The following is a 21,430-nucleotide window of genomic DNA, read 5'->3' as shown; positions in this document are numbered from 1 at the left end:
GGCCAAGCCCTGTTACTGCTGTAACCCCTCACTGACCCCTGACAGAGATCATCGCTGAGCTACTGAAGTAACCTACTATACACACATCTGAGTAGGGAGTTTAGTAAACAACTTCTTATTTATGAAATTGGATATCATATGATATAAGATACATACAGTATAGAGACATTTAAATACATAGGCTATAATTTAGTGTTTGTGTAGGATAATGTAAAATGTGCTGAAATGCCACCCATGTAACAATCTGCTACCTCAGTTTGTAGTTCAAGTAAACATTATGATCCAGATTTGGATAATCTTGCATGCCCCAATTACCTAATTTAGGTGCTTGTTCAGTAGGATTTTGCAAAACTGATTGTTAGTTATTAATGAAATACCCTCTTTCAGACCCAGAGAAACAGTTGTTAATGGCTGGTTAATAAATAACTAGGGTTCCAGAGTGTAGACAGTAAGGAATTTCATAGCATGAGGAGCCTGTTGAGCATACAACTGAAATGACAGGGATTGCCATTCACTTTCTAGTAGGAAATAAAGTGACTGGCCAGTGACACGGTTTCTGTCCACAGGCTGGTTGACGCGGACTGGACTGTGTCTCTTTCCAAACAGTTGAATCTTATCAGCGCTCCATTTCACCTCATTAGCAGAGGCTGTCACGAGCTATTTATATGCAAATTGGACTGAACGGGCGGTAGTGTCAAGACGTACTCGGACGGAGTTTACTTGGGACTCGCTGCGGACCCTATGTTTTTACTCTCTGCGGACCCTATGTTTTTACCCTCTGCCTGGATAAACGGAGCCATCGACGTCGCCTCAAGTTTCTTGTTACCTTTAAATACACCGCACATACCCCGCACCGCGTCTCGTGCTTGGAATTGGGTTTATCTCCAAAGGATTTGTAATCGGACCGAGAGTTCGTCTGGGGAATTACGCGCGGAACATTTTGGTATGAGCTTAATATCTGCTACTTTTTCAGTTTTGTGTAGGCTGATGATGGGTTTTTCTAGCGTATTCTCTATTCTCTAAATTCATTAATAAATATAATATTTGGTTTCTTTTTTAATCATGTTCAATCTGAGACCTGTGTAGCCTAGGCTGTTTTGATCAAATTAGATTTTTTTGTCTTTTGAATTACTGACAATTTGAGACAGAAATTGATGCCTTTTCAACAGTTTTATGCAGAAGGGGACCACCCTTGTCTGGCTCCTAGATGGGTAGCCTCCCTAGTAGAATTCCACGTGCCTATGGGTAGCCTACCTGCCACTATGTCATATAAATCCAAATTAATAAAATCGTTTTTCTATTTCAGAACTTGAATGCCCTATCTTACATTGGGTGGAGAGAAAGGGAGAAAGTTCTAGATAGAGTGGATAGTTGAAGAAGCTAGGAGGTATATCAAAGGAAAATGCAGAGATGGCCTAATTTTGCATATCAGTGTTAGAGGAGCTTGTAAGTAAGGGCCTTATCATTATACATTGCAGGTCGAAGGTAATTACTGTGTTACAAGGAAATAATGAGCAGAAATCCCTCTAGGCTGCACAAAACTCACTTTAATAGAACGTTTATATAAATGTAAAGGGGACATTCCACTGTAACAGAGTGACACTGTATGTGTGTCAAACAAAAAAACTATGATTGAAACTTAAACAAACCATATAACTCTCTGCACGATGACTACTACGAGCAGTTTTGCTGAGAAGGCTACTCAGAATTTCCCTCAACCATATTAAACTTCTGACATTAGCCATCATAGAGGGATCATAACTTTCTTCTGGATTTCATATCAGAGGATATAATATGGTTTTCATCTAGCTGTAAATAATATCCCAATTAATGTTAATACAGAATGAGTGATTTGAATTATGTTTGTCTGAGGGTGCTGAATAGGCCTAGTGTCTTGACTTCACTATTCAGTCTTGTGCTTATCATGAAAGCGTTCATGCATGTAGTCTGTGTGTGTAGGAGTTGCCTAGATGTCTCCCTCGCCTGGCCTTCTGCTGGGTTCCCTGGGGAGCTGATTAGCGGGGCCAGTGTGATTTAGAGGTCAGTGGGGCACCAGGTGTGTAATGGGGAAATTATTACTCATAATGGAAGGGGGCCCATTAAACTCATATGAGATCAGGAAACCAGAGATTATTTTTACATTGATTACGGTTTTTCTTCCCAGCTGGTGAGACAATGCCTATTATCAGCGTACAAGATAAGTGCTAAGGAAGGAGACATTTTATGATGGACTACTATCCAACTACTGCTTGATGTTTTGTCTTTTTAATTGACATTTTAGGGAATGCAAGTCTAATGGGGAGATTGTAAAACAGAAGTGCACTTTTAGACATAAATCATTTTGTAAATTGGGATTTAATAGGAGCTCAAGCTGCCTAGTGGGCCATTGAAGGAGCAAGTGAATAGCCTGGTGGCACAATAAAGAAACATTTCTTCAGTCTTTTGCCTAGCAGGGGATCTAAACCTCTATTGGTTTCTTGAAACAATAAATGCTTGTCATTACCCACAGCTCTTTGCTCTTTCAGCACAGTCAAATCTGCTATCATTAAGTGTTTTAGCGCAGATAACTGAAGAATAGAGAAAATATTGATTTTTGGTCCTTCCTTTCAGAGGCAGGCTGAACAGAGAAGCTGTTAACAAAGCAGTGGTAGCAGGGGGAGTGAGTGTTCGCTTCTGGGGAGCAGGGTGGGCTGAGCTCACACATTAACATTCATTAGTCCTCTCCAGCTGGAGACTGGGTGGCAAGGCTGGCAGTCCCCCTTGCTGTGCACTTGTTATTGTGTGTGTCTGTGCCTTTGTGTCTGTATGTGAGGAGACCGAAAGAGAGAGCTGTGTGTTTGACTGACTGACTGTGTGTGTGTGTGTGTGTGTGTGTGTGTGTGTGTGTGTGTGTGTGTGTGTGTGTGTGTGTGTGTGTGTGTGTGTGTGTGTGTGTGTGTGTCTGTGTGTGTGTCTGTGTGTGTGTGTGTGTGTGAGAGAGAGAGAGAGAGAGAGAGTGTATTTAATGTAACTCATGGGTGAAGAAAATCTTTGTAGACTAAAGCACTAAAAGGAAAGCCTCCATCTGACTGACACAGGGGACCTTTTCTGTTCAGTGGTCCAGGACAATGAATCCAAATCAGATGATTATGATGACTTGATTGGCCAGTCTAGAGTCTTTGGTCAGTACAGTAGCTTCCCACAGCTGGAAGTGTGTGTGTATTACTGTGGCAGTGCTGGTCTTGTAACGACAACATCCTAAACCTCACTTATTCATTGTCAGTGTCTGCTGGTAATACCTTTGATGTTGAGATTCTAAGTGCTATATGATGACCAAGATAAAGAGGTTTTCTTATGACCTTATATCTGGAAGGAAATATTTTGTAGTCATATTTCCCAAGACTAGAAGGTAACTAGGAGTTCAGTCATTGGTCTTTTATTTGGATTAGGACCAACTGTCAGCCTAGAACCCTTTCCATCAAGATAGCATCGTTATCTTATGGGTATTAAAGGGGCATGTTGTATTGTAGAGGTAAATAGCTTTACTGCCATGTGTATCCTTTATTTAACTAGGCAAGTCAGTTAAGAACAAATTCTTATTTACAATGACGGCTACACAGCCAAACCCGGATGACGCTGGGCCAATTGTGCGCCACCCTATGGGACTCCCAATCACGGCCGGTTGTGATACAGCCTGGAATCGAACCAGGGTGTCTGTAGTGACATCTCAAGCACTGAGATGCAGTGCCTTAGACTGCTGCGCCACTCAGGAGGCATACACCATGACCCCAGCATTATCTCCAATCTCACATCTGGCAGCCATCAATCACACACAGAACAGCCTCATTATCACTGTCCAGAGTAACAACAGCACACTAGCTAGCCTTGAGCATGTTCTTGCCTCAAGGCAGGGATGGGCACCTTTGATGGGGGTCGGGACCACAAAAATCTGAACTCATCATGAGGGACTGCAGTTGCTCGCAGGCTGACATGGGCTAATTGACTGACTGTCAGTGACTGACATAACCAGATAACAACTGCTGATGCACAACACCATTTAGAAAGTGGACTTGGTGTATTCTAAATCGCAACAGTACGTTGAGACCGACTGATTTTTTTGGGGGGCGAAGGGGGGTGGGGGGTTTATCTGAGGGCCTGCCCATCTCTGCCCGTCCCTGCCTCAAGTCTTAGAGCCAATTTATGCTTTATCCGAGAATGTGGTTGGAGGAGCCGTATGGATGGTATGATGCAATTGCGGGGCCTTCAGAGGCACGCAGAGGCCAAATTGCTCTTCGTACCGCATCGACGTGCACCTCTCAAATTTTGTAACATTGTGGGGCGCGAGAAGTATGAATGCCCTGACTTCTGCAAAGGACATATCACCGTAAATCCTGCACAGCCAATGCAAACGTCGGATTTGCCGTGCAGCGCCTTTTAGGCTACACTCACAAGTTGCCCAAAATATACATTCAGAATTGTTCCTTTGATAGTATTTGATAGTTGTATGATCTTGGAGTGATTATTTAGATTTTTTTAACATGATTGTTACCATACAACTTTGAGTGACACCATGACAACAATCAAAAGATTCTCCCCTCAGAAATTAACTCCTTGAACTATGTCAACGGTTCCCGAGGCGCCAACCCTGGAAGGACCAGGCTAAAGGCCCTGAAATAGATTTGGGGATTAGCGAACGGGTCAAAGTTTTGATTTAATCTGGTTTTTGCTCTCTCTCTCTCTTTCTCCTCTCTTCTCTTTCTTCTCTCTCTCTCTCGCTCTCTGCTGGAGGTGGTGTGGGGAAAGACAGATGGCTGAGTTTGACTAAATCCAGGGCTGCGGAGCCAATCCCGCTCTGCACTGAACACTCGTCTCAGTCATCATCCAATCACGTCACTGATCCCTGTTCCAAAACCCACTGGGGAACACCCCTCCAGCATGCCAGATAATTCGATAGATCACTATTCTTTGGGGTCAGACTCTTGTCTCTGCTAACTTCATTACAGACAACAAAGCTGCTTGACCCAAAGGGGGCCTGGCCGGCCCGGCAGCTCACTGAGTTAGTGAAACAGCTCTAGCAGATGCCCTGACACAGACAAGCATGGTCTTCTCTTCCAATCCAGAGACTCATCTCATCTTTCTGTGGCTGTATGGCTTCTTATGTAACCCCCTGTGTCCCCACAGGCGCTAGCTCTGGAAGGTTTATGTAAGAGTAGAGAGAGATCATCTCTGGTACAGTAGAGGTACAGCTGGTCCAGAACACGAAAGGTTAACTCCCTGTGTGAAGCTAGGCTATGCCCCAGAGCGTGCTAAAGAAATACATACTCTTGTTGTGATGAGGTGATGGATGTGAGCTTAAACAAATGAAGGGAGAAAATGCCCTCACTAATGGGAATGTTAGACAACCACCGGCGGCTTAGAATTCTAAGAGCACAATTGAATGTTCATTCTAGCATGTTGGTTCTATGTCACATTGTGTGGATGTAATGTTGTTGCTTGGAACAGCTCCATCCTGTGCTCTGCAATGTGCATGTCTCAGGTGGAGGTGAGCATCACTCTGACTCACTCTCCAGTAAATGAAGGCCCTGCAGCGTTGGCTGGCTCCCCATACTGTTTCTGTTGCCAGGTGTCTGAAAATATTGCCCCCCCCTGGGAAATCCTTTGTTTCTGTCAACAAGAATAGTGTTTGTGGGGTTTGTGACGTTTAAAAGCACACCGTGTAATGTTATAGTAGTAGAAGTTGGGTGTTGTGATGCCATAGCAACACTAGTTTCACTTATCTAGTTCATGTTAGCTATTTTGAACATGGGTAAAAAATACACTTCTTCCATAGTTACACCAATATTAGGGGTGTTGGCAGCGATAGAGAGTTGCTTCCTTGCAACTGTCTCTTTCAGCCTGTTCATAAGCCCTGTTTCCTTACTGCTCGCAGATATATTGATCCTACATTTTTGTTCGATATTCTTAAAACCTCCAACAATTGTCTTATTTTGTCATACAACAGTCCTGAAATCCTCACACTTACCAACAACTTCAGTGGAGTCAAGAACTGAGATAACCTTTGAGTAGCAGAATTCCTGACATGCTTCATGAATATCAAGTACTGTGCACTTACTCAGGTGTGTAGTTTTCTCACTTCTTGGCAGCTGACAACTGACCCTTTAATTCTGACAAAGTTACATTGATGATTAAGAGCAGGAAAATATATAGCTATTGGTTTTAAAATGTGAGACTCTTTCACTATGTAGTATATTTGGGTCTGTAGGCTGCTACATACAGTAGGTGATTCTAACATGTATTTATTGACTCAGGCGTGTGAATACTTAGGAAGTTAGGTATTTCATTTTCAATACATTTTCAAACGTTTCTAAAAACATGTTCTCACTTTGTCATTATGGGATATTGTTTATAGATCGGTGAGAAAAAAACATCTATTTAATCCATTTTAAAATCCAGCTGTAACAAAACTAAATGTGGAATAAGTCAGTGGGTATGAATACTTTCTGAAGGCACTGTAGTATCTTCACCATCCCATATTGCACTATTTTTAATATAATTTAAATCAGTTCAAGAAGGATTCCTTTCATTGTGTAATAACATAGTAATACAGTTGGTGTAGACATGAACTTGGTCAATAGTTTAATCAGATGTGACATTTGTTCATTTCTGTGGGTCAAAATCCCCAAAGTATGGACAATTTCAGCCACCCAGCTCTTCGCTTTCACAAGGTTTCCTTCTATCTCTAAACAAATGTAGCCTAAAGTCTTGAAAGATGTGTGATGTCAGAAGTACAGCGTAGGCTAATGCATGGCAGTGACCCGGTTTAGAGAGTTATGCCTGGGACTGATGTCAGAAGTACAGCGTAGGCTAATGCATGGCAGTGACCCGGTTTAGAGAGTTATGCCTGGGACTGATGTCAGAAGTACAGCGTAGGCTAATGCATGGCAGTGACCCGGTTTAGAGAGTTATGCCTGGGACTGATGTCAGAAGTACAGCGTAGGCTAATGCATGGCAGTGACCCACGGTTTAGAGAGTTATGCCTGGGACTATTTTCTCTTACCTCTTGTTGTTGCTATGTGAGAGTTTAAGGAATAAACTGCATTCTAAGACATTCCAACGTGTTCAAGCTAGTTTGGTGATGACCAGCCTCCTTTAATAGGTTTGACCCTTGTATCACCTCAGTGTCCAAGACAAGCCCACCCATCTTCCCATTGGTGTGGATGGAGACCTTCTGGAGACCTGACTTTCCCTCAGATTCACTAGATGCCTCGCTGCCAATCCAGGAATAGATCATACTACACTGAGGGAGGAGAGGGTTAAATCTAGCAGTCGTAAAACATGCCTGTATGAAAAGAAGTTGTTTTTCAGTTCGTCTGATTTTGGAGAAAAAAACATGTCCCCAGGGCCTCCTCGCTCTCAAAACGGGTTTGAAAAACAAAGGGAGCTTGGCATTTTTTTTGTTGTTTTGAACCGAGTCCTGAGTTCCTGAAAGGTTCGCACAAAAGCCCAGTTGCCTAGCTGCATGTGAGTAGCCCTGCTCTGCCAGCCTTTTTGTGTGGCTATCTGGCTGAACAGACCTCTTATGGAGACCCACAAGAATGCAGAGGGGGAGAGACTTTCTCCCTGCTTAATTTTATTCATTTCTCAGCTGGCAGAAGGGAGTCATTCAAATGTTACCATAGTGCATTTAGCAACCATTTTAAACTCAAAGAAATGGTCTCTCAAAAGTATGCAGAGAACTCTTCTTTGACTATCTCTAGCACATTCCATCCTGATACATAGAATAGTAATTTGGGCATAGGCATATGTTTTCTTTTGAATACGACCTTTTCACCTATTCACATTTGAAATGTCTAGGTTAAAGTGTCCCTTGTCAATGAAAAACATTTCAATCCATCTTCAGTTGTGTGTTGAAGTGTCCATGCATGACATTCTGTAGATTCAAAGGGTGTAATACATAGCTTTTCTCCCCCTGGGTGGGGTGCATACAACACTGACTAACCCCCCCCCCAGGACCTTTCATTTTGACTCTCTATAGATAAAGCGGTCTGGAATGTCTTTACCTGTAAGACCCAGACAGAGGAGTTGGCTTCCTCCTTCAGAAGCTTCAGTGTGATGAAATCATTGACAGTTTTATAGCTGTGTGTGGAATGAGGTGTTGGTTAGTATCGCAATAAAATCTGCTCTTGGACTCTCCAGTCAGACTTTTAAATATTGGCTTCATGTAAGCAGAGCTCTATCTGATTCTAATGGATTTAAGGTCGAATGCTTGTCTGGAGGATATTCCCCTGTTCAGATTTGAAATTGAAACATGGCATATTTGGGAATCGAAAATATGTTTTATTCTTCTGTTTTAAAGTGACAGAAGATTAGAGGACAGCAAGATGGGCTAGTTGTGCATAATAGATAATGAAGGGTTATAGAAAAGGCACAGTGTTTTCTAAACACCGCAGCAGTTTGGGGTCTGCTATGCTTGTTAGACTTGTTAACGCTTATCCTAGCGTGATCACCCTTGGCCTGACAAGCATAGTTCCACATGACGGCTACTGTACTGTTTGATCAGAATTATAGCCTACATGTGGTAACTAACTATCTTCAATGAGGTCACCCTGGTGTTCAATAGAAAGGACCTGACTTCAATTTTCTATTATTTTAACCTGACAACTCTGGTACATCCAGGAATATCTTTACAAAGAATATAAAATGAATAGCATTGCAATGCATTCACTGTGCAATGGGTCATTCAAACCAGAGTAGGGAGTTTAATTTCTAGATAGATATATTTTTATATTTTCATAGATTTAACGATGTTGGCCTGTAGCAATGCAGAACTCTGAAATGACTGTTCCAGTGAACCAACTAGTCCCTGTTAGTATGGTGTACAGTGTACATCACACATGCAAAACTGTATTTGTGTGTGTGTGCGCATGCGTGCGTGTGCATGCATGTTTGTGTGAGATACTTTATTTGCAGAGAAATGATTTCAACACACTACAGCCATTAGAGTAGTTGTCAAACAGTGGTGGAAAAAGTACCCAATCATCATACTTGAGTAAAAGTAAAGATACCTTAATAGAAAATGACTCAAGTAAAAGTGAAAGTTACCCAGTAAAATACTACTTGAGTAAAAGTCTAAAAGTATTTGGTTTTAAATATACTTAAAAATCTAAAGTAAATGTAATTTCAGATGGCAACATTTTCTTGTTTATTTAAGTTACGTATAGCCAGGGGCACACTCTAACATTCAGAGATTTACAAACGTGTGTTTAGTGAGTCCGCCAGATGCAGTAGGGATGACCAGGGATGTTTTCTTGATAAGATGAGAATTTGACCATTTTGCGGTCCTGCTAAGTATTCAAAATGTAGCGATTACTTTTGGGTGTCAGGAAAAATGTATGGAGTAAAAAGTACATTATTTTCTTTAGAAAGAGGGCTAATTGAGCTAATAATGAGCTCAGGTTGGTCTCATGTTTCAAAGTCGTATCCTTGGACTTGTAAGGTGCCTTCGGAACAAGAGAATCTCATGAGACGAGATGGAACAACCCTGTCTGATACCATTATTCCCACTTAGATTTTCAATTTAATTCCCCAAACAACAGTTCTTTATGACAGTGACATTTGAAGTTAACTTAGAGAGGAACTGACAGTTAATAGGTGAAGTTGTGCCCTGGCCCCTCCCTTCCTTCCGTAATGGTTGACAGAAGTCAGAGATTACACAGAGCTGGGTGCCGTTAGCTGTGTCAGGATGCACCCACCTTGATGCTTTACAGCGAGCGGATCAGATGGGCCCCGGATTAGAGGCACCTGAAAGGGATCTTTAATCGGAGCGCTGTATCATACTCACCAACATAAATCCAGTTAATTAGGTCCAGGCATTGGAGGTGTGAGGGACTGTGAGAAACTCCATTGAAGCCACACTGGTACAGGAGCAGGCCAGCTCCTTTTCTCTCACTCTGCACCAAGGGGCCAGGATAAAAGGTCTCTGAGCCCTCAGAAGCCTCCACTGAGAAGAGATGAAACCCTTGCTTCCAGCCAGCAGAACCCAGAACAACCATATGGGGATTAGATAGGTATCTAGCGTATATCCCTGATGAAACAGATGTTTTGAAGTGTTTCAACAGACTTATGATCTATGGCTGCAGTATAGCCTGCTTGTCTAAGTTATTTAGCCCTTCAAAGAGATTTATCTAGACTCTGTTTAAGTTGATAGGAGGTGGGGCTAAAGGAGACAGACCAAACTATCAGTAAGACAAAGCATGACCTGTTTGGTTATTTTGTCCCCCTCTGTTCTCTCTTAGCTATAGTTGGTGCCTGTGAAATAGGTGTGACCGAAACCTTATAGTAGGTGTGCTGGTCCAAGCGGTAGACTGAGATTCCTTAGTGTTACATAATTAGGACCTGTACTTTACAGGATTACATGGTGGGCTATTTCATAATGTAATGCTGTTTCTCCTTGGTATATATATTCAGCTGTCCCTGGAATGTAAAGTTTTAGATTTACCAGCCCATTAACTTAACTTCTTGGATCATTGCATTTCATTCACCTGCTGTATATGATGCATGTTGAAAGTGGGAACACAATATCCTCTAATAATTGCCTCCATTTATAGCACAAATAGAATGAAACGGAAGCAATTATACACGTGTAAATATTGGACTATACTTTGTGTCTTCGTGTATTATATTTATGCTAAAATCATTATTCTATTCTACTGAGCCATTTACTTTATGTTCCTATTCTTATATTTTCTTATTTATTACTGTTGTTGGATTGTCGAGGAACCTGCAAGTAAGCATTTCATTGGATAGTGTATGACATGTGTATCCTGTACATACGACTAATACATTTGAAGCACTGTAACCAGATAGTGAGCCATGTTAAGACATGTCAATATGTACTGCTTCCTAACCACTCATCTATGAAATGCCTTAGAGGTGATCCTGGTAAAAGACTGGGGGAAAAAAACAATAGTCCTGCATTGAAAGTATGCATTGATATGCTATATTATGCCCACATCCTTTTGTCTTGGTATAGCCTTCTCTGGTATATCTTTACAAACCCATATAATGTCTATGGGGCTGAATGGAAGAAATCATTCTTTTGTCATATTGCTTAATGTGGCTGTGTCCTCTGACACTTGAGAAGATAGCTAGGTGACCTCATCACCTGTCATAATGATGGAACAAACGCATAACAAGCTGTCAGACCACCATTAGTAACTTCAACAAGCACACATACTTAGTCTAAAATGACAATGTACCATTTCCTCTGCAGTTTACTCGGTTTCAACAAGCATGACTGAATACAGCCTGGAGGATGCTCAGTCTTATAATTTAGCTAATAAGCTACATTGAGTACATTATACTGCGTTTCACCAGTTGCTGGCGTGGTTAATCGTGAGCTAGTTCCTCTGAGTCAGGTAGAAACATTGACAGATTTGACAGCTCAACACGTTGATGGGTTGTAATGATGGTAGGAACTCCTGGAAAGACAGCCTTTTTTCCAGTGAGTCACTCTGCCTGCGGTCACACCAACTCTCACTCAGCTAACCGCATAAGTCTGACTCCTGTGGTTGGTTATGGCTGTTTTTATTAGCTTTTTTATGGCGTTGTGTCTGATGGTATGACATAAAAAGTGAAAACCAAAGTGTTTTTTATGGATGGCGCTCTCCTCTGTTGTTGTTGATCACTCCTTTTCAACCTGTATAAACTAATTTAAAAGACATAGCTATTCTACAGCTGCTGTCTCCCCAACAGGAAATGGTCTGTTTTCCCAGTTTCCACAGCTGGATATAGTGGGCTAGGTAGCCAGTAGCAATGATGCAATCACCATTGAAATCTCAATCTATTCCCCCCATTCCCTCCTGGCTTCCTGTTTGCCAGTCTTCTACACTACCATGTGACATGTGCTAGCTTGTTACCACCACATGTGTTTCCTGTTCTCTTGCAGGCACTGAGGATGACATGAGGGAGCCAACCTGGGAGTGTCCAGAGGTCCAAGCCCTCTCTTCTCTCCTCTTCTCCTCTCTTTCTGCCCACTACCCCTGTGTGTGTCGGTGATGAGTTAGTGTGGGTGTGGGTGTCAGCCCCCCCCCCACCCCCACCCCCCACCCCACCTTCTCCTTGGAGCACCGTGTCTCGGAGACAGTGCTTCACTTACCCTGCTTACATGAGCCAGCAGGATGAGGCTGCAGTCCTCGCACTGTCCGAGCGCCTCCTCGTAGCCTCCCACAAGGGCCAGGCTGACAATGTGGTCCAGCTCATCAACAAGGGCGCCAAGGTCGCTGTCACCAAGGTGAGTGGAGCAGAGGAGGTTGTCTTCTTGTGTGTTTATTACACGTTTGTCTTTTTAATGTGTATGTAAGTAGTAGTCGCCATCCTTTTTCCCGTCAGATGTGTGGGTACTGTGTCTCACTCAACTGCAGCCTCATTGGGCCACCAGTGGGCAGATTTATGTGTATTGTATGGTTGTATCTGTATTTCATGCTCTGATTAGATCCTCTCTACAGCACAATGTCAAATGGTTAGTGGGACTGGAGGAGCATATGACCATATTATAATCCTAACTGTTTCTTGGATACACTAATAGGCATATACAGTGTATGCCTGTTAAACTGGTCGGTGTGTAAAACTACGATGTTTCACCACAGAATGTCAGTAGGTCTATTTTACAGGAAGGAGATGTTGGAGTTTGGAGTATTTGGAAAGGAATAGGAATGCATTAGTGTTGATGACAAATGAACAGGTCCGTGAGGGTCTTTGTCTGAGGCTGACCTTAACTGTGTGTGTGTCACGTCATGCACATTCCATGTAGCCACAAGCTTGTGCACTTAAAGGACCAGAGACCAGAGGAGGAGTGCAGTACAAATGCAAGAGATTGACACATTTAATATAGACCGATTGTAACGGTCGTCATAGTCGTTCTCCTCCTCAGACGAGGAGGAGCATGGATCGGACCAACACGCAGAGTGGGTAGTGCTCATGATAATTTATTAAATCGAAACTGAACACTAACATGAAACAAAATAACAAAATGAAACAACCGACAACAGTCCCGTGTGGCACGAATACAAACACGGAAACAAACACCCACCACACACACGTGAATCCCAGGCTGCCTAAGTATGATTCTCAATCAGGGACAACGATTGACAGCTGCCTCTGATTGAGAATCATACCCGGCCGAACACAAACATCCCAACATAGAAAATCACACATAGACAAACCCACCCAACTCACGCCCTGACCAACTAAATAAATACAAGACAAAAGAAAACAGGTCAGGAACGTGACATAACCCCCCCCTTAAGGTGCGAACTCCGGGCGCACCAGCATAAACTCTAGGGGAGGGTCTGGGTGGGCGTCTGTCCACGGTGGCGGCTCTGGCGCTGGTCGTGGTCCCCACCCCACCATAGTCAAACCCCGCTTCTGTGGCCTCTTCCCAATGGCCACCCTCCATATAAACCCCATTGGATTAAGGGGCAGCTCCGGACTGAGGGGCAGCACCGGACTGAGGGGCAGCACCGGACTGAGGGGCAGCACCGGACTGAGGGGCGGATCCTGGCTGGCTGGCTCTGGCGGATCCTGGCTGGCTGGCTCTGGCGGATCCTGGCTGGCTGGCTCTGGCGGATCCTGGCTGGCGGAAGGCTCTGGCTGCTCCTGGCTGGCTGGCTCTGGCGGATCCTGGCTGGCTGGCGGCCCTGGCGGATCCTGGCTGGCTGGCTCTGGCTGGTCCTGGCTGGTCGGCTCTGGCTGGTCCTGGCTGGACGGCCCTGGCTGGTCCTGGCTGGACGGCTCTGGCTGGTCCTGGCTGGACGGCTCTGGCTGGACGGCTCTGGCTGGTCCTGGCTGGACGGCTCTGGCTGGTCCTGGCTGGACGGCTCTGGCTGGCTGGCTCTGGCAGCTCCTGGCTGGCTGGCTCTGGCAGCTCCTGGCTGGCTGGCTCTGGCAGCTCCTGGCTGGCTGGCGGCCCTGGCGGATCCTGGCTGGCTGGCTCTGGCTGGTCCTGGCTGGTCGGCTCTGGCTGGTCCTGGCTGGCTGGCTCTGGCTGGTCCTGGCTGGTCGGCTCTGGCTGGTCCTGGCTGGACGGCTCTGGCTGGTCCTGGCTGGACGGCTCTGGCTGGACGGCTCTGGCTGGTCCTGGCTGGACGGCTCTGGCTGGTCCTGGCTGGACGGCTCTGGCTGGCTGGCTCTGGCAGCTCCTGGCTGGCTGGCTCTGGCAGCTCCTGGCTGGCTGGCTCTGGCGGCTCCTGGCTGGCTGGCGGCCCTGGCGGATCCTGGCTGGCTGGCTCTGGCTGGTCCTGGCTGGTCGGCTCTGGCTGGTCCTGGCTGGACGGCTCTGGCTGGTCCTGGCTAGACGGCTCTGGCTGGTCCTGGCTGGACGGCTCTGGCTGGTCCTGGCTGGACGGCTCTGGCGGATCCTGTCTGGCGGAAGGCTCTGGCTGCTCCTGTCTGGCGGAAGGCTCTAGCGGCTCCTGTCTGGCGGAAGGCTCTAGCGGCTCCTGTCTGGCGGAAGGCTCTAGCGGCTCCTGTCTGGCGGAAGGCTCCAGCGGCTCCTGTCTGGTGGAAGGCTCCAGCGGCTCCTGTCTAGCGGACGGCTCTAGCGGCTCCTGTCTGGCAGACGGCTCTGAAGGCTCAGGACAGACGGGCGGCTTTGAAGGCTCAGTACAGACGGGCGGCTTTGAAGGCTCAGTACAGACGGGCGGCTTTGAAGACTCAGTACAGACGGGCGGCTTTGAAGACTCAGTACAGACGGGCGGCTTTGAAGACGCGGCTCCTGTCTGGCGGAAGGCTCTAGCGGCTCCTGTCTGGCGGAAGGCTCTAGCGGCTCCTGTCTGGCGGAAGGCTCCAGCGGCTCCTGTCTGTCGGAAGGCTCCAGCGGCTCCTGTCTGTCGGAAGGCTCCAGCGGCTCCTGTCTAGCGGACGGCTCTAGCGGCTCCTGTCTGGCAGACGGCTCCTGTCTGTCGGAAGGCTCCAGCGGCTCCTGTCTAGCGGACGGCTCTAGCGGCTCCTGTCTGGCAGACGGCTCTGAAGGCTCAGGACAGACGGGCGGCTTTGAAGGCTCAGTACAGACGGGCGGCTTTGAAGGCTCAGTACAGACGGGCGGCTTTGAAGACTCAGTACAGACGGGCGGCTTTGAAGACTCAGTACAGACGGGCAGCTCTGACGGCTCGGGACAGACGGACAGCGCTGGGCAGGCAGGCAGCTCAGACAGCGCTGGGCAGGCAGGCAGCTCAGACAGCGCTGGGCAGGCAGACAGTTCAGACAGCGCTGGGCAGGCAGACAGTTCAGACAGCGCTGGGCAGGCAGACAGTTCAGACAGCGCTGGGCAGGCAGGCAGCTCAGACACTGGCTGCGCTGGAGAGGAGGAAGGCTCTGACAGCACTGGACAGGTGGGAGCAACTGGAGAGAGAAGATGGAGAGACAGCCTGGTGCGGGGGGCTGCCACCGGAGGACTGTTACGTGGAGGTGGCACCGGAAAAACCGGACCGTGAAGGAGGGCACGCGCTCTTGAGCACCGAGCCTGCCCAACCTTACCAGGTTGAATGGTCCCCGTAGCCCTGCCAGTGCGGCGAGGTGGAAAAACCCGCACTGGGCTATGCTGGCAAACCGGGGACACCATTTGTAAGGCTGGTGCCATGTACGCCGGCCCGAGGAGACGCACTGGAGGCCAGATGCGTTGGGCCGGCTTCATGTCACCCGGCTCGATGCCCAACCTAGCCCGACCAGTGCGGCAAGGTGGAATAGCCCGCACTGGACTAAGCATGCGTACTGGGGACACCGTGCGCTTTACCGCATAACACGGTGTCTGACCAGTACGACGCCCTCTCACTCCACGGTAAGCATGGGGAGTTGGCTCAGGTATCCTACCCGGCTTTGCCACACTCCGCGTGTGGCCCCCCCCCCCAATAAATTTTTGGGTCTGACTCTCGGGCTCCCAACCGCGTCGCCGCGCTGCCTCCTCATACCAGCGCCTCTCTGCCTTCGCTGCCTCCAACTCCGCCTTGGGACGGCGATATTCCCCTGGCTGAGCCCAGGGTCCTTTGCCGTCCAGGATCTCCTCCCAACTCCATGAGTCCTGTGTCTTCGGTCTCTGCTGCTGCTGCTGTCTGTCCCCACTCTGCTTGATCCTTTCTTGGTGGGTGTTTCTGTAACGGTCGTCATAGTCGTTCTCCTCCTCAGACGAGGAGGAGCATGGATCGGACCAACACGCAGAGTGGGTAGTGCTCATGATAATTTATTAAATCGAAACTGAACACTAACATGAAACAAAATAACAAAATGAAACAACCGACAACAGTCCCGTGTGGCACGAATACAAACACGGAAACAAACACCCACCACACACACGTGAAACCCAGGCTGCCTAAGTATGATTCTCAATCAGGGACAACGATTGACAGCTGCCTCTGATTGAGAATCATACCCGGCCGAACACAAACATCCCAACATAGAAAATCACACATAGACAAACCCACCCAACTCACGCCCTGACCAACTAAATAAATACAAGACAAAAGAAAACAGGTCAGGAACGTGACACCGATGAAATTCAGTATGTTCAGCTTGAACCAACAGTGTTACCGCAATATGACAATAATGTATCGTTATTGCATGACTTGGCTTTACAGAATGTGTGCTGTCAATTTGACAGTGAATCTATCTTGAGCTGTCAGTTTGGGGGTGTTTGCTGAGAGAGTCACAGCCAGACGTGATTGATTGAAGTCATGCGCTACAGTAGCAGTTCTGTCTGTGAAGGGAATGGTCTTCCTTTGTGTCTCTGTCAGAGCAGCTCTGGTACAGACCTGAGGTGTTGAGGGAGATCTTCCTCAGATCTCCAGTCTTTATCTTTATAGACTGCAATGTGATACTGGTCAATAAGGCAGGCAGAGGCATTTTTTCTTGAGCCTAATACATTTACTTCCTCAATAACAGGACACGTCTCTTGGCAGAAGCTTTTCTTCTCTGCTTTCATTCCTCTTAAATGTATCAAGCTGCTGCACATTTTGTTTCAGGAAATGAATTCATAATTCTTTATAGGGAGGACATTGTTAAATGCGCACTTAACAGTTGCGTGAGTGAAATGTGAATAAATGACTGAATAAATATTATCAGTTATCTTACATGGCTACATTTGCTAGGCCTCTCTGTCTCTTTGATAATATTGTGACTGGCTCTATTTTTATTTTTTGGCAGTGAGCCCTAATAAAAACTAAGCCCAGGAACATGAGGATTACCTTTCAGTTGGAAATGCCTCTGCTTCAGGGGAAGGGAGGAGTAGTGGGGAGTGTGAGGTAAAGTGTCAAGTGCTGGATGGATGGTTTAGTTCCTCAGGAAGATAAAAACTGTTTTGAGAATGAGAAAGAGAGGAGTTAGAATATAACGGGGCGGCAGGTAGCCCAGTGGTTAGAGCGTTGGACTAGTAACTAGAAGGTTGCAAGATCGAATCCCTGAGCTGACAAGGTAAAAGTCTGTCGTTCTGCCCCTGAACAAGGCAGTTAACCCACCGTTCCTAGGGCGTCATTGAAAATAAGAATTTGTTCTTAACTGACTTGCCTAATTAAATAAAGGTGAAATAAAAATAAATAACCAGTCGTGAGTCTCTCTGAGGTCACACCAGGCCACGGAATAGAGAGCAGGCTCAGTCCATGTCCAGCTACAGTCTTCTGGGATAACAGAACAGACCTCACCCTGGGCAGCCCTGAGACAATTCCATGGCAGCCCTCCAAGCCTGGCCCAGTGAAATTCAACCCCTGCCTGGCCCTAGTCAAGCCGCACCCATGTAGCACACCAGCTTCCCCTGCTGAAAGAACTGTGGCTTCTCCTGTCTCTCTGTTTAATGGAGCGCTGTGATGGTGAGGTGTTAATGAGGGGGTTGCGTTGATGTAGTTCTTTGTGATTGCAGTCTGTCAATGCACACCTGACCTCTAATTACATTGTATTAACTCAGGCAGATAATTCAAAATGGCTGCCAGCTACATGTTTCAGGAGAGGAAACCTACAGCACCAGTGGCATGTATTCATGGTAGCCAGGCTTCCCCAAAAAATGGACCAAGAAAAACATCTAAAAGAATTGATCTTTCGTCTCTCTTTATTTCATAATTTTCCTTCCATACTGAAGAGGCTGAATGTATCTCACAGGAAAAAGCATCAAAGCAGGCGTAACGGCGCCCCCCTGTCTCTGTATGTATAGGCCATCTATCTGATGCTGTCTGGTTCAAGTTTTAATGTCACATGCACAAATACAGTGAAATGCCTCTCTTGCAAACTCAAAACCCAACGATGCAATAATCAATAACAATGTATTACTTGAAAAAAAGACACAAAAAATAAGAATAGGAAATATGAAATACACAATAAAGTAAGTAAGCAAATAAGCATACTATATAGAGGAAATTTTATTTTTAAAGTCAGTTCCAATGCCATATTTACAATGTGTAGGGATACTGGAGTGATGAAGGTAGATATGTATAAGGGTAAGGGGACTAGGTAACAGGATGTAAGATAAACAGAGTAACAACAGCTAGTATGTGAGTGGGTGTGCGTGTGTGTAGAGTCAGTATAAATGTATGTGCATATTATGTGTAAGTGAGCAGATGATGGAGTGAGGGTTTGTGTGTGTGTTGGACTGACAGAGTGTGTGAGTGTGTAGGGACCTGTGAGTGTGTAGGGACCTGTGAGTGTGCTCAGAGAGTGTGCTTCGTGCAAATATTGAAAAAAAAGGTAGATAAAGATACAAGGTAAACTCAGATAGTCCGTGTAGCTATTTTGTTAGCTATTTATCAGTCGTATTGCTTGGGGATAGAATCTGTTCAAGAGACTGTTGGTGTCAGACTTGATGCACCGGTACCTCTTGCCGTGCGGCAGCAGAGAAAATAGACTATGGCTTGGGTGGTTGGAGTCTTTGACACTTTTCCGGGCCTTCTTTTCACACCGCCTGATATAGAGGTCCTGGATGGCAGGGAGCTCGGCCCCATGCGATCGAAGGCGGTGCTATTGCCATACCAAGCGGTGATGCAGCCAGTCAATTTGCTCTCAATGGTACAGCTGTAGAACCTTTTCAGGATTTGAGGGCCCATGCCAAACTTTTTCAACCTCCTGAGGGGGAAGAGGCGCTGTCGCGCCTTCTTCACGACTGTGTGTGTGTGGACCATTTTAAGTCTTTAGTGATTTTGTCACCGAAGAACTTGATGCTGTCTACCTGCTCCACTGCCGCCACTTCGATGTGGACGGGGGCGTGCTCTCCCCTCCGTTTCCTGTAGTCCACGATCAGCTCCTTGGTCTTGCTGATGTTGAGGGAGAGGTTGTTACTCCAGTACCACACTGCCAGGTCACTGACCTGTAGGCTGACTCATTGTCGCCTGTGATCAGGCCTACCACTATCGTGTCGTCAGCGAACTTGATAATGGTGTTGGAGTCGTGCGTGGTCACACAGTCGTGTACAAGAGGGGACTAAGCATACACCCCTGTGTTAAGGGTCAGCATGGCGGAGGTGATGTTGCCTACCCTCACCACCTAGGGGCGGCCCGTCAGGAAGTCCAGGATCCAGTTGCAGAGGGAGGTGTTCAGACCCAAAGTCCTAAGCAAGGTGACAAGCTTGGAGGGGACAATGGTTTTGAGCTGTAGTCAATAAACAGCATTCTCACATAAGTATTCGTCTTATCTAGGTGGGTGAGGGCAGTCTGGTCCAAAAGAGTATGACTTTGTTGCCGCCCATAGCATTGAATGCAAGAGAAGCCAGCAAGTATTTGGCCTCCCCTTGATAAAAAAACAGTATAAAATAATAGCCAATCAGCATTGAGCTAAATTGAGTGTGCTCAACTATGAATGGTCCTGGCGCACCCAACAAAAAGTGTCAAGGGAAGCCTGTTGGGATTTGGCTTCACTCCTATCAAATCGCATCGAGAGCATACGTCATTAATAGAAACAACTTGAATTGTTGCATCTTGTTGTGGTTGTGTTGTTGTCCTCCGGTGGCTACCTAGCTAGTTCAAATTGTCCCTTTCCTAAATTAACAATGGATGGAGATAGTGATTTGGACTTGTGGTTTTACTTCATTCTCCATACTCGCCAATGACTATAATGGTGATTCTGAGCCAACCATTAATTCATACATTGTGCCCCTGGCCTGAGAGGATGGAAGTTCAATTATGTAGCTAAATATAGAAGGCTAATGTTGACTAGCTAACGTTGCCCATGAATGGAAGTTAGGCTAGCGAGCAAGCATTTTAGCCAGGTAGCCTAAGACAACAAAAAATAAAAGCGTGTACTGTATGATAGCGTGATAGAGCATTTTGTCAACATGAAAGAGAGGAGGATGTTATTGGCATTTTTTCACAAGTAGGGGGAGTCAACATGTTTTTTCTACTTGCACGAATGCACACGCACAAAAATCAGAAACATGGCCAGCCACATCATATTTAGCTTACGTTGATTGGACTAAATTGTTTTTGGTATCTTTTAGTTGTCACTGTATTAGACTAAGCATAAGTGATTTGATGATGTTGAAATGTTGAAGTTGAAATTGTGCTGGAAAAGTGGAGGCAGCCCCTGTTATCTTTACGACTTGCGGTAACTCTCCGTGGTTCTAAATCAATAGTTGTTTAGTAGTCCCAAAATGTTGGAAACATTAACTTGCTTGACCATGCCGTAGGTCATGCACAGTAACTGTTTGTTACATGCAATATGTTTTGTGGACTTTACCGGACAGAAGCTGCTCTCCGGTTTTGAGATGAAACAAAGGTGTGGTTGAATTTATTCTGCCTCTGTGTTTTCTTATTGTCTCGGACTTTAGGCCTACAGTATATATCATGGTCGCAAGGCATATGAACTAACAGGTTATAGAGCAAACAACACAATTATTACAACACATAGGTTCCCTAGTGATTTTACCCACGCATCGCTGCTGGTTAGCACACAGTTGCATTTTATTTTCTCACTTCCAGATTGTTACTGTGCTTTACTGTAGCCTATGTGGAGAGATAGGGTTATGTATCTTGGTATAAGGCTTTAGGATTTACTGAGATCATTTGTTTACATTAACTTGACTCCAGATATCTCTTAAGTCCACTTTATATTCCTTTTCAGTTGTTATAAGAAAAGGCACATTTCATGAAGAGTATCTGCCATGTCTAACCTTACCTAATCCAGGACAGCATATGATCGTGGTGTCGAGTAGCATCACTGTTTTAGCCTGGCAAACAATCCATTATTACTATAGAAAGATAAAGATAAACCTCCAAAAACTGTAAAGACACATTTGCTCCATAGCAGGCTGCAGGTCCATAAGTGTTGGCCTTAGAGCCGGAGGATGTGGGCAGCTAATCCATAAGCAGCTGTAGAGGTTCTCTCTCCATCCTAGCTTCTTTTAAACCATCTGTGGATTAAACATTTGTTTGTTTACTGGCGACTCATTATTCAAATGGTACAGATTGCATGCGGCTAACTGCTGTGC

General features: G+C 45.8%; 1 protein-coding gene across 1 annotated transcript in view; it reads left to right on the top strand.

Annotated features, from left to right (window-relative positions):
• Positions 1 to 563: 563 nt before the first annotated feature.
• The window catches only part of LOC120024508 (ankyrin repeat domain-containing protein 6-like), a 34,034-nt gene continuing 13,167 nt past the window's right edge, over positions 564 to 21,430 (top strand). Inside the window, exons 1-2 of the mRNA XM_038968777.1 lie at positions 564 to 943; positions 11,927 to 12,271. Coding sequence (XP_038824705.1) covers positions 12,146 to 12,271 — 126 coding nt within the window. The 5' untranslated portion in view covers positions 564 to 943; positions 11,927 to 12,145. The remainder of the gene's footprint in view (positions 944 to 11,926; positions 12,272 to 21,430) is intronic.

This window comes from Salvelinus namaycush, chromosome 29 (genome assembly GCF_016432855.1).
Source record: "Salvelinus namaycush isolate Seneca chromosome 29, SaNama_1.0, whole genome shotgun sequence".
NCBI lineage: Eukaryota > Metazoa > Chordata > Actinopteri > Salmoniformes > Salmonidae > Salvelinus > Salvelinus namaycush.
This window is presented reverse-complemented; position numbering and strand designations above follow the sequence as displayed.